The 17,138-nt window shown below is 44.5% G+C and overlaps 1 protein-coding gene across 3 annotated transcripts in view; it reads left to right on the forward strand.

The window, feature by feature from the left end:
• The window catches only part of PARVB (parvin beta), a 48,179-nt gene that overhangs the window by 5,333 nt on the left and 25,708 nt on the right, over positions 1-17,138 (forward strand). The window contains exons 1-3 of one of the 3 annotated variants that reach the window (XM_083859116.1): positions 5,454-5,537; positions 12,951-13,040; positions 14,866-14,936. In XM_083859116.1, the coding sequence (XP_083715242.1) occupies position 5,537; positions 12,951-13,040; positions 14,866-14,936 (162 nt within the window). In that variant the 5' untranslated portion in view covers positions 5,454-5,536. Of the gene's footprint in view, positions 1-5,453; positions 5,538-10,607; positions 10,698-12,950; positions 13,041-14,865; positions 14,937-17,138 lie in introns of those variants that run through there. The other 2 variants (XM_083859115.1, XM_083859114.1) reach the window with 2 other exon arrangements.

Genomic DNA, 17,138 nt, shown 5'->3' on the forward strand with positions numbered 1-17,138 from the left:
GATTCATTGTAAGAATACTGTTAAGCTTCATCATCAAACCTTAGCAGGGTGGTTATCAACACTTCCAGTTTTCCAGAATTCCAACTCTTTTCTCCCTGAAGGCTACCTTTATTTCAGAGCAGTTTTTCAACGATACCTGTTTTAATTTCTTTTAAAGGATTTATCAATTATGGCAGCTGGGGAGAGACTTTTAGAAGGGGACATGTGGCTGTGTCTGTTCCAAGGAGTGTGTGCATGAGCCCTGTGAGACTCTGTTGTGTTGGAGAGCTGCACATGGAATTGATGGGAATGGGGGGAGCTGCAAAGCCATAACCCATGGAAAGTCTCTGTGAGGGACTCTTGATCTCACTGGTGAATCTGTGCAGGGACATCAGGCTGTCTTCTGCAGTGCACTAACATAAATACATTAATCCTACTGACTATGAGCTCATGTTTGTAAGAGTTGGGCTATTTAGATCACTTTATTAAATACATGCATCCTAATGATTTGCACATTGCCCATAGGGCAGTCCAGAAGAGAGAGGAGTATAATTATGCATGACAGTGCAAAATGCTTTTTTATGTACTTCAAGAACTGTTGCAGGCCAACAGATCTGGAAACAGAGCTGGTGGAGCCTTCCAATGCACTGTTCTGAGCTTTGGGTTGTTCTTTGATGTCAGGAGATTTGGGAGATTAGCTGGTGAGCTTTGTTCATTGCAAAAGCATGTCAGAACAACTTGCTGCTGAGGGATCCAGGCTTAACGTGGTCTGAGGCAAACCCAGGGCAAGGCAGAGTCTGCTGGTTGCAGGAATTGGTCTTTCAGCTGGAAGGAACTTTGGTGTGTGCACCTTGTGCACACAAGTTTTGTGGTCACAGCTGAGGAGATTCAGGTTTGTGGCTGTGGAAGTCCAGCAGAGCTGCCCATGTGAGATTTGGAGGCCAAATTGCTGTCAGCTTTCAAATGCAGCCAGTCAAGTGTACCAAATCTCTGGGGCATCACTAGAAATCTCAGACTGCAAGGTTCCTGAGCTTGTTTCTGTCAGAGCTCCTGGGGTGTCATGTTTCAAAGGGGAATGTGACCATGCAGAGACCCTGACATGTATCACAAGGAGAAGGAGTTTTCTGCCTCGCCTGTAACATCATTTATTTGTGATCCTTGTCACTCCTGCAGGGCAGGAGGAGCTCTGTGTGCCTTCTCTGCCCTGGAGTCTTGTTCTCTTTTCAGCCCTCCAGCTCCTCTCAGTCGTTTTGGTAGACCTGGAGGTCAGCAAGGAAGAAGGAAGGAGGGAGGTGTGAGTGTTGTGAGAAGGATGGAGGTGGAAGGGAATGATGGAGTGTGATCAGTGGAACAGCACTCCTTATCAAGGGCTTCTGCCAGGCTGCCTTCAGGAGGAGCTCCTGAGCCTGGCTACTGCAGCTCTGCCCAGGGGCTGTGGGCAGGGGGGCTAAACCAGCAGCTGTGTGTGAGCAAACCCTGTTTGCCTTTGGGAGTGGGCACAACACTGATGGGAAGTGAGAACAGAAACCTCTGTGTTGCTGTCCTGGGTTGTAGTGTAGGATGTACACAAAGTATTTATTCCATCACCATCTTCATGAGCTGTTGAAACCAGGTGGGGCAGTGTTTTCCCAGGCCCCTCCTTTGGGCTCTTCTGCTCATGGCCCATCAATGCCTTGCCCAGGACTCACAGGGAACTCCCTCCAGGAGCTCTCTCTGTTTAATGGGCCATCAAGGAGCCACTGCACGACTCCTCATCCCATTGGGAGATGCTCCGCCCAGGGGGAGGAGCCAAGCATTCCCACCTGGAGAGAATCTGGGATTTGGGACAGGACAAGCAGCCCTGACCCACTGGATTCCCAGAGGAGCAGAGCTCCCAGACCTTTGTACAGGATCACTGCTTCAGGAAGAGCCCCTCACCTGGACTGCTTCCACCACCCTGCTTAGGTTGTATGCTGACTCTGTCAGTGGTCCTTTGTGTTATTGCATTTATTTTATTTTCACCTTTTTACCTTTCCTCTTATTAAATTGTATTTCTGACTTGGAGCCTCTCACTCATTTTACTTTCAAACCATGACAGTTGCACAGGTAACAGGCCAGTGGCCAGGTGATCTCTCCAGGGTAAAGCATATTGAGCTCAGGTATAGATTTCTATATTTGTACTCTGCTGATGGCCAAGGAGAAAGCTGCAGCCTGAAATCCATGACTTCTGTTGTGTTGCGTCTGGTTTGGCTGGAACAGGATGATGGAAAACACGTGGTGTCAGCCTTTTGTAATTGGAATCTGAAAAGCAGATGTGGAGAGAACATGCACACCTGGCAGCACGTCCTGGGAGTGGTGGGTCTGTGTGCCCTTAAATCACTGTCACTTCCTCCTGGAGGAACAATGGGGCTCCTAATTAGAAACCCTGTACACTGATTTGTTTCCTTGCACTCTCTGCAGACCCCTCTCTCTCTCCTGAGAGGGGAGGCCATGGGATGAGATCCTGGATTTGGCTTTTCTAGTGGTGAGCAAACTGGGAATTCAATTCTGCCTCTCAGTGATTGTTTCTCCAGGTAAAAAAAGGTTTCTTTATAATCCCCAAGACCTGTCTGGCAGTCAGATACAGACTTTTTATAAAAACTCTTTTCAATGTATGCTGCATGTTGGTTATAAAACAAGCAAACTGTTCTGGCTCCTGGAATCCCAGTTCCTTCTTTCGTTGTGTGGTTGAATCATAATGAAATCCACTGAAAAAAGAAATGGTCTATTTTCCATTATAGCTGCCATATGGCCTTACTGCTAATTTTTAATTAGCTGTGGGATGGTTGCACACACAGTTTATTTGGAGTAAGGAAGGAGACTGAGAAGGGGATGAGGAGATGTCTGTATGGAGTCGTGGTGTCGTGTCTTTTTTAGTGTCTTTAAATAGAAGAATGTGTAATCCCCAGAAAGTGTTCTTGCACTAGGTCTGTTTGGCAGATGCACGAAATTTGTGCCATTAAACAGATGCAGACGCTTCTGTCATTTTAAAATAGAATAGTTTTGTTTACTCTCTGCCTTGCCTAGTCCAGCAGATGGATCTGGAGGCTTTGCAAAATTGACAGGATTTTCTTCAGAAACTATAGGAAAAAGGAACTGCTTGCACTTTCCACTTAATATTCTCCCACAGGAGCAAGGTTATGAAATTGTACCCTGGGATTACTGTTTGCCTTCTTCCCTGTGTGTGGCTCCCAGTGTTGTTACAGTGAATTGGTTCCACTGGAAATTTAGGCATGGTGGCACTACAGAACTGCATCCAATAAAAGGTGGAGATTTTCCTTAGCAGTCCTTTTGCTGCAGTTCCATCTGTAGAAACATTTTTTAATTGTCCTTTGTAGCAGTGACCCAATGAAGTTCTATTTGGGCTTTGACCCCTTTAATGCAAACTGATCCACAATCAAAAAAAACCCAAAATTCAAGACCCTAACCAGACTTGGAGCCCTGTATTGATATCCTTGACTTTTCCTGCTATTTCCCTCATTTTTCTCTGCAACTGGAAGCATAGGTAATTAAATTAGGTAATTAAATAAACTTGTGTAATGGAGCCTTATCATTGGAAAACTGGATTTTTCTTGCATCCAGGATGTCATGCTGCAGAATGCCCCTGCCCTGCCAGGAGCAAACCAGGTGTGCTGCCAGGAAAGCAGATCTGATGCTGACTACCACACAAACTGTGGCTGGGTTTTATTTCTGCATGTGGAAGGGAAGAAGCAGTTGTGCCTGACCTAACTTAATGCAGCAACAGTGCAGTTTCAACATGATTTTTTTAAGTCCTTCCAAGGAAAGTTTCTCTGATTATATTCTTGTAGTTTCTGAGTTTTGCTCAGAGTTTTTTGAGGGTCCTTTGTCCTCAAAGGGAAAAGAGACAGATGGTTATGGAAAGATGAGGGGGACTGGCCTTAGTGTCCACTCTTTGCTGTATGGTTGAGGAAGAAAGTTATGTAGTTCTTTCCATCTGGTAAAAGAAATTGTAACTTTTAGTGAGGGACTTTTCTTTTGGTGAATGGCATTAGTTGTAGGGGCCATACTACCCACAATCTTGGTGGGAGGCATCCTCAGTGGAGTCCTTCATCTCCTGTTGATCCAGTGATTGGTAAAAGGTTTCTCCAAAACCACAGACACAATTTGGAGCTGTTTGAGCTGGGGAATTTCATTCTTGTGGTGAATGCCCAGGAGATGGGCACTGTTGTTCAAGGGGGCTTGGGTGGTTTAGCATGTTGCAGCACAACTGGCCAGGTGATTCTGTTTGGGGAGTATGAAAGATTCCATATTCCATTGCAATCATGGACAGAGTGAGAACAGGTGCAAGAAGATGAATGAAAAAAATCCACCTGTGTTGTGTGAGCTCTTTGTCTCATGTCTAGGGATGTCTCCTGTTCCCTGGTTTGGGACTGACCTGTAACTGAAATTGAAAATCTTTAAGATGTCCAGCACCACTGAGGCTCCACCTTTTCTAGCTCACAGGGCCTGGCCTTACCACTGCAAAGGCTTTGAAAGGGACCATAAAAAGCTGGAACTGCAAACCCTGTAAAACTTTGGTGTGCTAAGTGAATGGATAAAAACAGCATCAGGTCTTTTTGATACTTTGTGAAATGTGATATTTTCTTGTGCTTTGGATTTGTTTTGATTTGATTCTTTGGCTGGCTCTTGTTTCATGGTTACATTTTGATATCCCTTGAAGTCTGTGCTTGGGAGACTGGACTGGAAAGTCAGTTGAAGGGCTCCATCCTTTCTATGTAATCTTCAGCATCTCCATTAGGAAATGCTTGGGCTATTTCTTACTTAAACCCAGCAGAGTTAAACATCTAAAGGCTTTTATGGCAGCCACTATCTCCACTGTACCTTCCCTTCATGGGCTGGCTTTTGTCTGCCTGTGGGCTCTGAGTTCCAGGCTTTTACTGTCGTGCTTTTCATTGAAGTGCTTGTCTTGACAGGCTCCTCTGGTCCTCAAAGCCACAAGTAAATTAATTTCCCCCATATGACATGTCTGGAAACCACTGAGAAAACTCCCTTACATTTTCTAGCATTTACTTACACAGATCTTTCATCTCAGTTTTAATACAGTGCTTTACTGCCCTTAGTGCAGGTAGGACACAATAAACGTAGAGCTGGGCATGAGCAACCTCAGGATATGGTGCACTGAAAACTGTGTGTTGAGTGTTTAGGGTAAAGCTTCTAGTTTGGAGCATGGCCTGTCCCTCCACTGCTCCTCTGGTATTTACTAGCAAGCTCTCAATGCAAGCAGAATTGATGCATGTAAGTGTTTTTCAGGGTTTTCCTTGTCTTTTCTGGGTGGCATTTGGGCAACTGAAGCAACGAGGCATGTGCACTTTTTGTGGTCTGCAGAGCCATTTATCTTGGCTTGTTCTTCCTGTAGAATGATGTTGCACGAGCAAAATAGTCACATTTTTGAAGTGCAAGTCATATCTGTATCCTCCTTTCCATTCCTCTGGAGTCTGGCTGTTGAGCTCTGTCCTGCCAGCTGTGGAAGACAGAGCCTTGCTGCTGCTGCTGCTCACCTGCCATCAGTGCCTTCAGAAGTGAGTCGGTTACTCTGTACTTCTCTTGACGTGTCCTGGAGAACAAACAGCATAAAATGTTCTCATATTTGCACTGTGGATTACTTGTGGTGGTGACCTTTTGCATCCCTCTGTTGCAAAGGATATGAGGAGAGCAGGAAGCTGAGGCAGGTGAAAACTGGCTTGGCAGATAACTAAAGGTGGTTCATCCATGTATCTATCCATAAATGAAGTGCCAAACCATGTGGAGGAGGTGGAAGGAAGCTCATGGAGGAATGGAAAGCTGGTCACTTGTAAAATGTGCTGGCCTGAGCTGCAGTAGTGACTTTTCTTGGGGCCAAGGGTTCTGCTTGATAAAGTTTGCAGGGTCAGATGTGTCTGTGGGATCCAGGGGCAGAGCTTGTAGGAGACTAAAGTTTTGTTTTCTGCACCATGAAGAAATCTGGGAGAAAACAGGAGTCGGATGAATGGGTTGGTGCTGTTAGCTCTGCTTCTGACAGCTTCTGCTGTCTCTCCTTTGGTGGTTTGCTTTCACTGGACCCATTAAATACAGATATCTTAAGCAGTGAGTTGATTCTGGTTTCTGAAGTTGCTTTTGCCTAAAGGAGCATTGTTGGTGCTTGGAATCTTGTGGTAATCAACCTGCTTTGTTTGGGATCTTGGGCTGAGTTCCTGGACATGAAGTGCTGTTCCTTCAGCTGCTTGTGCCCATCAGCTTTGGTTGTAGGAGGACACCAAAGGCTGAGAGAGCACTAAGGACTTCCTAGGAGAACACAGCATTTCATGGAGAATGGATGGCAGTAAATTGAAAATACCTTGACTGTTTTCTGCTGGGAGTGGGCACAAGCCTGAAATCTTCTTCAGTCCTTTCCTTTTCTTACCAGACTTTGTCTTTCCCTCTGCTCCCATATGTCAGATTTGACTCCACATCCCCCTTTCCACTGAAAGTTGTTCTGGTCCTTGGGAAAACATAACCCTCCACCTTTTCTTTATGGGGAGAAATGACCCTTTCTGTGTTGGGAAGGAATTACACCTGGAGGAGGCTGAAAGTGTATTTTCCCCATTTTCAAGTAGAACTCATGTGCAGGGGCAGGAGTGCAGCTTTCCCTGGCTGCTTTTAGGGTTCTCTTAAGCTTCAGTTCTTGCCTGGCTTTTCCCATTCAAAAACTTGAGGATTGAAACAATCCATTCAGGACAAAGCAAGTGCATGGCCTGGAGTGTAGAAACTATCTGCTCTGTATCCTTGAGAGTATCCATTTATTATCTTTTAAAGTCTAACATTCAAATATTTAAAACACCATTCTTGTCCACACTGGTACTTCTGCTGTCTGGGGTTTTTCTGTGGGTATTTTTTGTTTTGGTTTGGTTTTTTGGGGGTGGGTGTTTATTTTTTGTTGGTTGGTTGGTTTTTTTTGGTTGGCTCTTTTAAATAATTTTGCCCAGCATTAATGTTTGTGTGTCTAGACAGTGTAAAATTAACTTTATATATATTTTTTCTTCCCTTTCTTATCTGGCTAGTTTTCAGACACAGAGTTTCCCCACTCTGTGACATGATGTGGCTTCTGGAACCAGTGTAATTCCTGCAAAAGGAAGGAGTTAATGGCAGGTGGGGCTCAAGATAAAGTCTGAGTGCCTCTTTGCCATAATGGATCCCTACCTGATGAAGACAGCAACATAACACCACCAAAAAAATGGAAATCCTCTTTTCACAGACAGCCCCCTAATTTTCACAATGATTTCCTAGAAAGATAAGAACGTTCTTATTTGTGAAAATAGGAAAGCAGTATTTCACCCTTGCAAACAAAACAAAGCCCAAACTTCTTATAAACATTTCTAGCTGGCTCAAATGTTGAATATGCTGTTACCATGCTAGATAAGTGTTTTACCTTTGGCAAAAATAAAGGGGAGATCTTTGTTCTGGCAGTCACAGAGTGACAGTCACTTACCTGTGTAAATTAGTGTTATTACAGCCCTTTCCTAAAAGTTGCCTTTGACTTTGCTTTTCCCTTTTTTTCTTTTACACCTTTCCATTTCTTTTTGTACCAGAGTCTGGCCATTGCAAGTGCTTTGCCTGCTGAGACATATAAAAAATCTGCTTTGCTACCACAGTTCTGCATTGAATGCAGTCCCTTGATGCAGTGCCTTTGTATGGATTTGGTCAAGTCTTTGCCTCTGATCTGCCTGGGATTATTAATTCTCTGTTGTAGTTAATGGCCACTTTGTCTTTCTCCTGCAGTGTCCATGAAAAGATCTCAGGGCCTTTTGTAAATGTGCAATGATCAGGAATCTGAGCTGTGTGTGGTTTGTCTCTAGAATAGAGTGCAGTGCAGCCTCATGTTTGGACCTGGCTCTCAAACCTTCCAGTTTATCAGTGTTTCTTAGAAAATGTGAGATTTTAGCAAAACTGCCTTCTGTTAAATGGGCCTAGAGAACTTGTGGTTTTGAAGACAACTTTTTGTGAGAATTGTAGCTGCCAGATGGAAATTCAGTTGTGGGGACGGGTGACTGTGTTAGTCTGTGATGGGGCAGAGGAGCAGGTTCAGAGGTTGGCACTGCAGAGTCTGCAGGGACTTGGTGCCTTCTGATGTGACCTCTCCCATGGAAAGCAGCTGATACCTGACCTTTTATACCAGAATTTGCTGCTTAACCAGGAGAATCTGCCCTGTATCCATGTCCTCTGAGATGTGGATGGATGGAGGTCCTATCACTGCTCAGAAAGGGCTAAGAATGATCTTGAATATTGGCTTTGCACTTGGTGATCTGGACTACCAGGACATGAATGCAGGAAGGTGAGTCACTGTCTGAACAAGTGCAGCTGGTCACAGTTTTGTCTCTGGTGAGAAGAAGGAAACTTGGGAAGCAGCAAGAATTTGGGGGCAAGAAGGGACCTTCCTGTGCAGTTTGAGTTACCTGGGTGTTGCACTTTTGCTCTCTGTGTGCTGCTGCCTGCAGAGAGGAGGAACAAAATTACCTGAAAGGATCATCTGCAGTGGAGCCAGGGACACCAAAGGCAGCCTAAGAGCTTCCAAAGTTAGGATTGAATCACGAGATGGGAGTGCATCATGTCAAAGCTGTGGTCAGGCAGCAGTGCTGAGCCAGCTGGGCTGAATGCAAAGGGAAGCACAAGAACCCTGGGATCAGTGTCACAACAGCTGCTGCTTTCTGTGGGGTGGGATTCAGCCTTGCAGTCAGAAATAACCAGAGCTAAAATTAAGTAGCATTTTCCATCTGTTTTTGTAAAATGCACTGGCTTGTGGTCAGTTTTTTAATAACAAGGCTATGACTGAAGTGGCCTGTACTGTTGCTGATACCGTTTAAAATTACACTAAAATTAAGAGTGAAGGTAAAAAGCTGTTGATATCACTTTACTCTTTCTTTTAAAAAAGGAGAAAGCTGGGACATCTTTTTGTGGTGCTCCTGCTGACTTTAAAGGCCATATCCTGGCTTTTCAGAAATCCTGGACAGCTTTGGTGGCACTTCCAGCTTTCTGTAGCTAATTGCCTGTGCTGTGTGCAGTTTGCCTGTAATCCCAGGTCTGAGGCTGCCTGCCTGGTCACAGCTGTAGTGCTGTATTCCCTCTGTGTGTGTGTGTGTGTGTGATCTGCTCCTTCTATTAATTGCTTTCAAAGGCCAGCACAGCTTCCAATGTGACTTAATCATGTTGACTGCTGACACTGCCAGGAGATTGTCAAAATATTGCAGGGCTGCCAGGAACCCTTGCTGCTTTCCTGGGGACCGGTAGAGAAGTGACCTTTTACATGTGAATTTAAATTCCTAGTTTAAGGTTTTTTGCTGAAAGCCAGCCTGGACTAAGCTGTGTTCCTTCAGCCTGTTCTCAGTGTCCTACCCCTTCCTGCTGCAGGTTTGCTGTGACTGATCTCTGCAATGGAATCAGGCTTTAGAGAAAGGTGTTTTACACCACCATGGGATGGGGAGCCAAAGACCCAGCTCCATCCTGATTTATTAACTGCTTCTGCTTGCGCATTTGTGGATTCTCTTTTCTTTCCAGCATCGTGGCTCCGTTTCCTGTTCCTGCTTATGTTCCTTTGCTCAGCAGTGATAATGAATACTGGGAACAGTGAGCAGGGAAAAAGTCCTCTCGGTTGTTCCAGCACAGCATGGAAGGCTTCTGGAGTGCTGCAAGTGTGGGGAATGCCCTGGAAAATTTGTGTTCCTAGGTGCAGGTGTCTGTCTGCTGCCTCTGTGACCCTGAATGCCTTTTGGGGCAAAATGTGCAACCCCAGCTGTGCCTTCCCCAGGAGCTGCAGGTGCCTTTCTTGGGAAGCTCCATGTACAGGGAACACCATCCCTGAGTGCTGGGAAAGATGGGACAGGAAGGGCTTGCGGATATGATTGCCTGGTAAGAAATACTGGAGATGTAAAACCTGTGAGTGAAATAGAAATGAAAGGCAGCTTTGAGATGTGATCATGGCTGGCAGGAAGATGGTGATGAGCTGGAGATGGGTTGAAAGACAGAAAACTAAAGGACCCAAGGATGTAGCCCCTCTCCACCCTGCCAAGGCATCAGTAGATAAGAAAAGTAGTCTTTAGAGTTTAGAATATAGGATGATATGGTAATATAGCAGTTCTCATAGGCTGCATGCAAAGTTTGTAGGTTTTGTATCTCGCAAGGGTTGGTCACTGTAAATTAGAATATTCAACACAAAAGGAGATATAATGTATTGTAGTAAGGTCCTTGCTAGCTCTTACTACTCTCTTACCCCTCTTAGCTTTTTTACCTCCCTTACCTCATACCCTCTCTCTTTGGGGCATCCCTTCAGCTGAGGCTGGTGGCTGAAAGCAAAGCCCTTTTTACCCACGACCCTTGCAATAAAACCATTCTAGAACATCTCATGTCTGCAGAGTTCCTTCTCCCTGCCATCCACAGATGCTCCTACACCTGAGGTTCCTGCCCTTAGGCAGCCAGGGTGAGCCAAGGCAGGCTCTGCTGGAACAGGGAGAGATTCCTGGCTGCAAGTGCTGTGTCCTCCCTGCTGGGCCCCGGCAGCTGGGAGCTGATCTTAGTGTCACCCTGCCCAAATTAGGGCCAGTCTGGAGGTGGCAGTGCCTTATCCAGTTGCTGCCACTCCGTCAGCATTCAGACACCCCGTGGGCTTTGTCTGTGCTCTGTCCTTGGGGCCGGCATGGCCGGGCTGCTGTGCAGGAGGCGCAAAAAGGGAGGTAGGAAAAGTTTCCTCTGTGGCAGGAATATCTTCATCAGGACTGGGCTCTCCCTAGGAGGCAGATTTGGGGAGCTTTTTGCTGGCAGAGCCTTGTTTTACTGGCAGAGAGGTTGGGAGAAGAAGGTGTTTTGGTCCCACGGGATCTGCACGGTCTGAAGAGAAGCGTGGAGGTTCCATGTGGTTCTTTGTGTCAGGAGGGATGGGGGCTTAATACACAAATTTGCATTAATTTCATTAAAACATTAGCATTGTTTTCTTCCATTTTAGTAAATTGCTCAAAAACAAGGTATTTTGGTTAGGAAGAGTAGAGATAATTTTAATATTAAAATAAAAGAGTTAAGTGCATCACCCTATTTAAACTTTGGGGAACAAATCTCATTTGGCTGTATTTAGAAGTATTCTGGCTTGAAATGTGTGCATAATTTTTTTTTTTTTCATATACATACACTGTGCCATGCATTCCCTGCCCAGAGGAACTTAGCAACTCTCCTCTGCATTTGCAGAGCACTGGGAACAGTGATGCCCTGAACTTACTGAATGAACACTTGGCATTCCCTGAATGACAGCACTGCTCTGATAATGAAGAGTCCTGCATCTAGAAATAAGGCTGGTGGTTCCTAAATAAGTCTAGCTTAATTGAAGTTCAGGCATTTATAGTCCTAGCAGGGTTTTAAAAATCAAACTTCAGTTTCCACACAAATTGTCTTGTGCCTCCTGGTGGCATCACAATGAAAATGAGAAGGAATGTTGAAAAGGGGAACTTAAAAATTTCTTTACCATGCATCTTTATTCAGGAGGTCAAATCTCAGCCTGAGGACATTGTGTTCTGTTTGCATGGGGCATAAACCATCAGGTCTCAAAATATGAGAGTGGGGTATGTTGTTGCAGTCCATAAGGAAGATTTTAGTGGTGGTCAGTGTCATGCTGTGAATCAGAATTAAGTCACCTCTTGGGACAGCAATTGAGAAAAGTGAGAACCTTATTTTAAGCACCTGTTTCATTTTTCTGTGAGGGAAGGAGTGGGGATTGCAGTGTGTTCTTCTTCCCTGTCCCCCAAACTTCTGTGGCTGTAGGATCTCTGTCTTTTCCACCTCTATGAGACAGGAAAACAGCAAGTCCTGATGCAGGGTTTTGTAAACACAGTCTACATGCTAATGTCAAGCCTGTGCTATGTTTTTCCAGTGGGAAAGGGGAATAATGACTGCTCCTGAAGGGGAGAGCTTGCAGGGATACTGTGACCATTATTTAACTGTTCCTCCTTTCCTTTCCTGAGAAAATTTTTCCCTAGCAAACCTTATTTATTTGGAAGTTCTTGCTTTTCCCTGAAAAGAGTCTGGAACCCCTCCCAAAGGAGACTCCACTACTACAAATGCTGCCACAAAGTCATTTCAGTTCATGCTTGCACAGAGCTGTCACTGAAAACGTGGGGCTGTTGTGGTTTTGTGCCTTGTAACCAAAGTCATCTGAGTTTAAGGGGAGATGTGCCTTGGAGAGTGGGAAAGTGTTACAGCAGTGCTGATGCTTTTTTTACTGACAAGCTCTGTGAAAATACTGAAGAGCTATTCAGTGTTTGTCCTCAAGTTTAGTTCTTTCCTAATGGCAGGATGTAGGGAAGTGTTTTGACATCCATTTTATTTATGAAGCGTGCTTTAGTGAGCTTCCCAATGAGGGTTGTAAGTTTAGGACAGCTTGAAGTAAAAAAATTCAGATTTGTGTTCACCAGGTCATGGCACATCTATTTTATCAAGTGGAATTAAATACATTTTCATCTTTATTTGTTATGTCTGCCAGGGATTCCCTGAGGATTTAATAAGGTCAGCAGCAAGTTGCAAGTTCTGCAGCTGGAGAGGGTGGTGATGAGTGATGTTCATGCTGTCAGAAAAGGGGTTTGTTTTTACAGTTTGGTGTCTGCTCTAGGCTGGGGCCATCCTGCAGGCAAAGCTCACACCCCTTCCTTCTGGAGAAGCAAGCACTCTGAGCTTGTTCTTACCACAGAATTGTAGTTTCTTGCTAAAAGTTTCCAGCTACTTCTGTGGTAGCTCTGTTTAATAGGAAGCTATAAAAGGATGTTACTTTGATTTTATTTTCCACTGTGGCTGCAGTTCTTCATGCCATAAACTGTGGTCCCGTTCTGAAATGGATCTACCAGATGCCTGTTATTATGAACACCATCCCCAACCCCTACATACACACCAGCTTTGCATTTATTACATTCTTTCTGGTTAATTTTTTTTTTTTTTGTTTTCTGCAGTGAGTGACCTCCAAGAAGAAGGTAAAAATGCCATCAATGCACCAATGAACCCAAGTGCTGTGGACATCCATCCAGAAGACACACTGTTAGGTAAAATTTTTGTGCTGCAGAAATGGTTCAGATGGTTCATCATTTCTTCACTGCTGAATGTAGATTGCCCAGTTGGAACTGAGAGGATTGGGAGTGACAATTGAAAAAGTTGCATGTTACTTGTAGACTTAAAATTAAAATTAAACTAAAATTAATTAAATAAAATTAAAAAAGCTAAATGGAGTTTGAAGAACAGTGCCAAGCAAGGTGGTTTATGGCCTCTCTCCCATGTCCATCCCCATTCCCTCACTCTGAGTCCCTACAAGAGAAACAACATAATTTAATGGCAAAAAGTGTTGAAATAAATCACTTTTGTCTTTCCTGGCCATGTGTCTCTTAATCTATGGAATTAGTTGAAGCACTAATACTGTTTTATAATTAAAAAACAGTAAATCAAGCATCAGGACAAATAGTAAAATAGTAAATTAAAAGCAGAAAGTGTTAGTCATTTGCATTTTCTGATTAGGAGAGTAGTAGGAAATGCAAAAGTACTTTTTTCCAAAGATGTGGGCAAAGTATTGGCTGGAGCAGGAGTGTCTCCAGTGATTTCTTCTGGATACCACAAAAGCTGCCTATGTCCTTAGGACTGCTGCTGAAAATACATGATCACCAGTGAATGTTAAACAGTTTTGTGGTAAATCATGTTCTGGGTCAAGTCCTGTTCAGGGTTAGTGTTTTGGGTGTGTGGTGGGTGTCACTTCCTTATGATGGACTGCCTGACTCACCCTGGGCAATAATGAGGAAGTAAAGGAAAAGGGGGGAAAAAAAGCAGCAAAATAATGGGGTTTTTTTTAATTGGTTTGTGGGATTTTTTTCAAGTGTGTTTAGGTAGCACAGTCTTATTTTTTTAATAAAAATGAAAAGTGCTGGAATATACTGACCCCAAATGTGTGGAGGAGGTCTAAGGTAAGCAGTTAGACACTGGTGACTAAACACTGTGTGCTCAGTCTCATGTCCAGGATGTGTCATGTTTCCCATCTGACAGCAGTGGAATCTGGCACTGCAGGGAAGTCACTGCTGGCTGGTTCACTGCCAGGTTTTAAAGGGTTCCACTGAGCAGTGGGACAATGGCCTGAGCAATGGTGAGACCAAAATCTCTCCTCTATTGTCCTGATAGAAAGAAAGAATTGAGAAATCAATAGGAAAATAGGATTGCATATGGCCTGCCTTGTGGCCAATAGAGAGAGCACTTCTCACACATCTCATCAGCAAAAGAAATAAAAGACTTTACACCTGTGGAATCTGTTTTATGTTCTTTCCCCATGCACCAGCACAGCTGATTCAAAGTGGGGTGACTTTATTTCATAAGCCTCATCAAAGGTTGAGGAGTTCCTGCACTCAGGAGTATTTGTGTTACCAAATTTTGGGGAACCAGAGGGTGGAGGCACAAACTCTCAGCCCAAATCCCAGCAGCTGCACTGAGTGTGCTGCATTAGGCTCACTGTATTTTCCCAGGTGCTGCATTTTGGGACAGGTGTCTTCAATTAGAAGTTAAATTCAAACTGAGGAGAAGGAGAAAAGTAGCTCACTGGGTTTGTTTTTTTTTTTGGTGTGTTCCTATGAATGTCCCCACATGAGGAAAGGGACTTTCCTGAATCATTCTGCACAGGGCAGGGCTAGAGCAGGGGAAGGTCAGGGGGGACAGTCCTGGTTTAGGGAAGTGGGGCTGTGCTGACTTTCTGTGTGACACTTGGGTCATGGGGCATCCCCTGGCTGATGAGTAGGCACTGTCATTTCTCCATCAGCTCACCATTCCTGGTGTGGGCTTGTTGCAGTGCACATCTGAAGTGGGTCTCACCAAGGTTTCCCCTCTTTGCCTGAACAGAGGAGAATGAGGAGCGCACTATGATCGATCCCAACTCCAAAGAAGACCCCAAGTTCAAGGAACTGATCAAGGTAAGAAATCAATGTTTTGTCCTTCTTCAAACCTTTGTCTGGTGAGCTGGAGTGATTTTCCAGCTGGTCACCCAAGCACACAGTTGAAGAATGGCAGCTTGTTGCTGGAGTGTGGCTGTGGAAACTGAGATGAAGGTCAACAGCAAGGTAAGGCTAAAAGCAACAGTGAGAGGGACAAGGGAAGGCTGAATGTCAGGGTGTGCTCATGGAGTTATGGAGAAAAGCTCCATTGTCCATTTCCATCCTTGTGATTATCACAGCAAGGCTTGGCTTGAGTCTGTCTGCAGCCCCTACACATAAAATATAGGTACCTTCTGTTTGTGAAAGCTGGGAAGGAGCTTTGCAAAGCATTAGTGAGGTTTCAGGAGAAGAAAGAATAGGACTGAAATGTTGGGCGACAGGGAGGAGATCTCTTGTGTCATGTCTTGCCCTACCTTGTGGCCTCAGTTTACCTGTGTGCTGGGTCACAGGCAGGGAGTTCTAAGTTTGTCTTATCACTGGACACACAGCTGCCCAAGGGGTTGATAAGGTGTGCCCAGATGTGCTGATATTTAAATGAGACTTCCTGGCTCAGCAGTGCCCACAGTTCCTGCCTGGAATGACAGAGAACTTGCTCTGGAAGGACTCGTGTTTAGGAGAACCTTTTCTGAGCAGAAAGTTGTTGGAGTTAACAGACTGCAAAGCTTGAGCATGAAGAGGAGGGATGGCAAGCCTGAACAAGTGTGTTCTCTTTCAAAAAGACATTTGTGCTGGTGATACACTTCTCACTACACTTTCCCCTCATTTCTTTAAAATAATTGTAAAAATAATTTTTTGTTGGAAACGAAAATACAGCTCTATCTGTGTGGCTATGAAAACTGTGGATAGTGTATACCATTTCCTGCACACAGAACCCTGTCTGCTTCCCCAGAGTAAACTGCTTCAGCAAATGTTTGAGCAAACTGCTCACCTGGTACCTCTTTAAAACAAGCCCAGTGATCTGTTATTACCACTGCAATAATGTGTTCAGCATCACAAAACCACATCAGACTGAGTTTAGGCTCAGATTTCTGTTATTCTAATTCACTGGGAGTGTGTTGTGGTTTTAAATTAAGTGACTGCACATTCTTTCTTTGTCAGTACCTAAATCCATCAGTTCTCTCAAAGGTGCAGTGGTCTTGCATCACCCTCTGAGAATGTAATGTGGTTTCTCTGCTAGTGGAGCAGTGATATTATCAGCTAAACAAGAGTCATTGCAGTGGAGGAGCCAGATGTACTCTGTGACTCAGGAGACTTTATATAGGAGACCACAATTGCTCTTAAATGGTGAATTTTCCTGCTGAGTGTAATATGAGTTTCTGAGTCTTCCTTAGATGCTGTAGTCCAGCAAGGTTATATTTTTTCAGACTAAAAACCTGAAAACCTCCAGGAGGAATGGAACCAGGCCCAGAATAGCACTTGAGGATAATATTTGAGTGCCTTGCAGAATCAGGTCCAGGGTCATTAGGCCAGTGCACACTTGCACAGAGAGAGAGGTTCCAATGGAATTTTCCAAAGTGCTGGGTGAGAATTGCTGTGCTTTAGAAACCCAGCCAGCAGAAAAGTGTCAGCCCCACAGAGCCTGAAAGGAAAGCTCTCCATGGACTGGTGAGGAGTGGGAACTTGAATAGGTGGAGGTTTTTATTGTTTCAAGTGTTTCCTTCTCTCTCTTTCCCCTCAGAGAGGAATGTGCCAATAGCAGCAGATCCTAGTGCCTTTTCAAAGCTGGCAGTGGGACCCAATTTCACTGGGGCCAGCCCAGATCTCTTTGAGCACCAGAATTAGATGTGCCAAGCTTTGCCATCACTGATGCTGAGTGTTGCTGTCCTGCCAGTCACAGGCAGTGGGGTAAATGGTTCTCAGTGCAGAGATATCTGCTGCTGACTCTGCTTTAGTGCCTCTTTGTCTCCACCAAATGTTGGTTTAATTTCTGCTAACCTCACGCCATAGGAATTATGTGCATTGTGGGATGGGCATTTGGAAGTGATTTTGACAAAGCTTTTGTAACTCTAAAGGGACAGACTGTAGAGCATTGTGGTGATACTGAGTCTAGCAGATGAAAAACACAACAAAAAGCCTCTTTCCTCTCTCTTAGTAAAGCAAATATACAGACACTCTTCTCATTGAAGGCTGCTTAGTTGGGGATGTGAAAATACCTGCTTTAAGTCTTCTTGCACATATGAA

This window comes from Zosterops lateralis, assembly GCF_965231275.1.
Source record: "Zosterops lateralis genome assembly, chromosome: 4".
NCBI lineage: Eukaryota > Metazoa > Chordata > Aves > Passeriformes > Zosteropidae > Zosterops > Zosterops lateralis.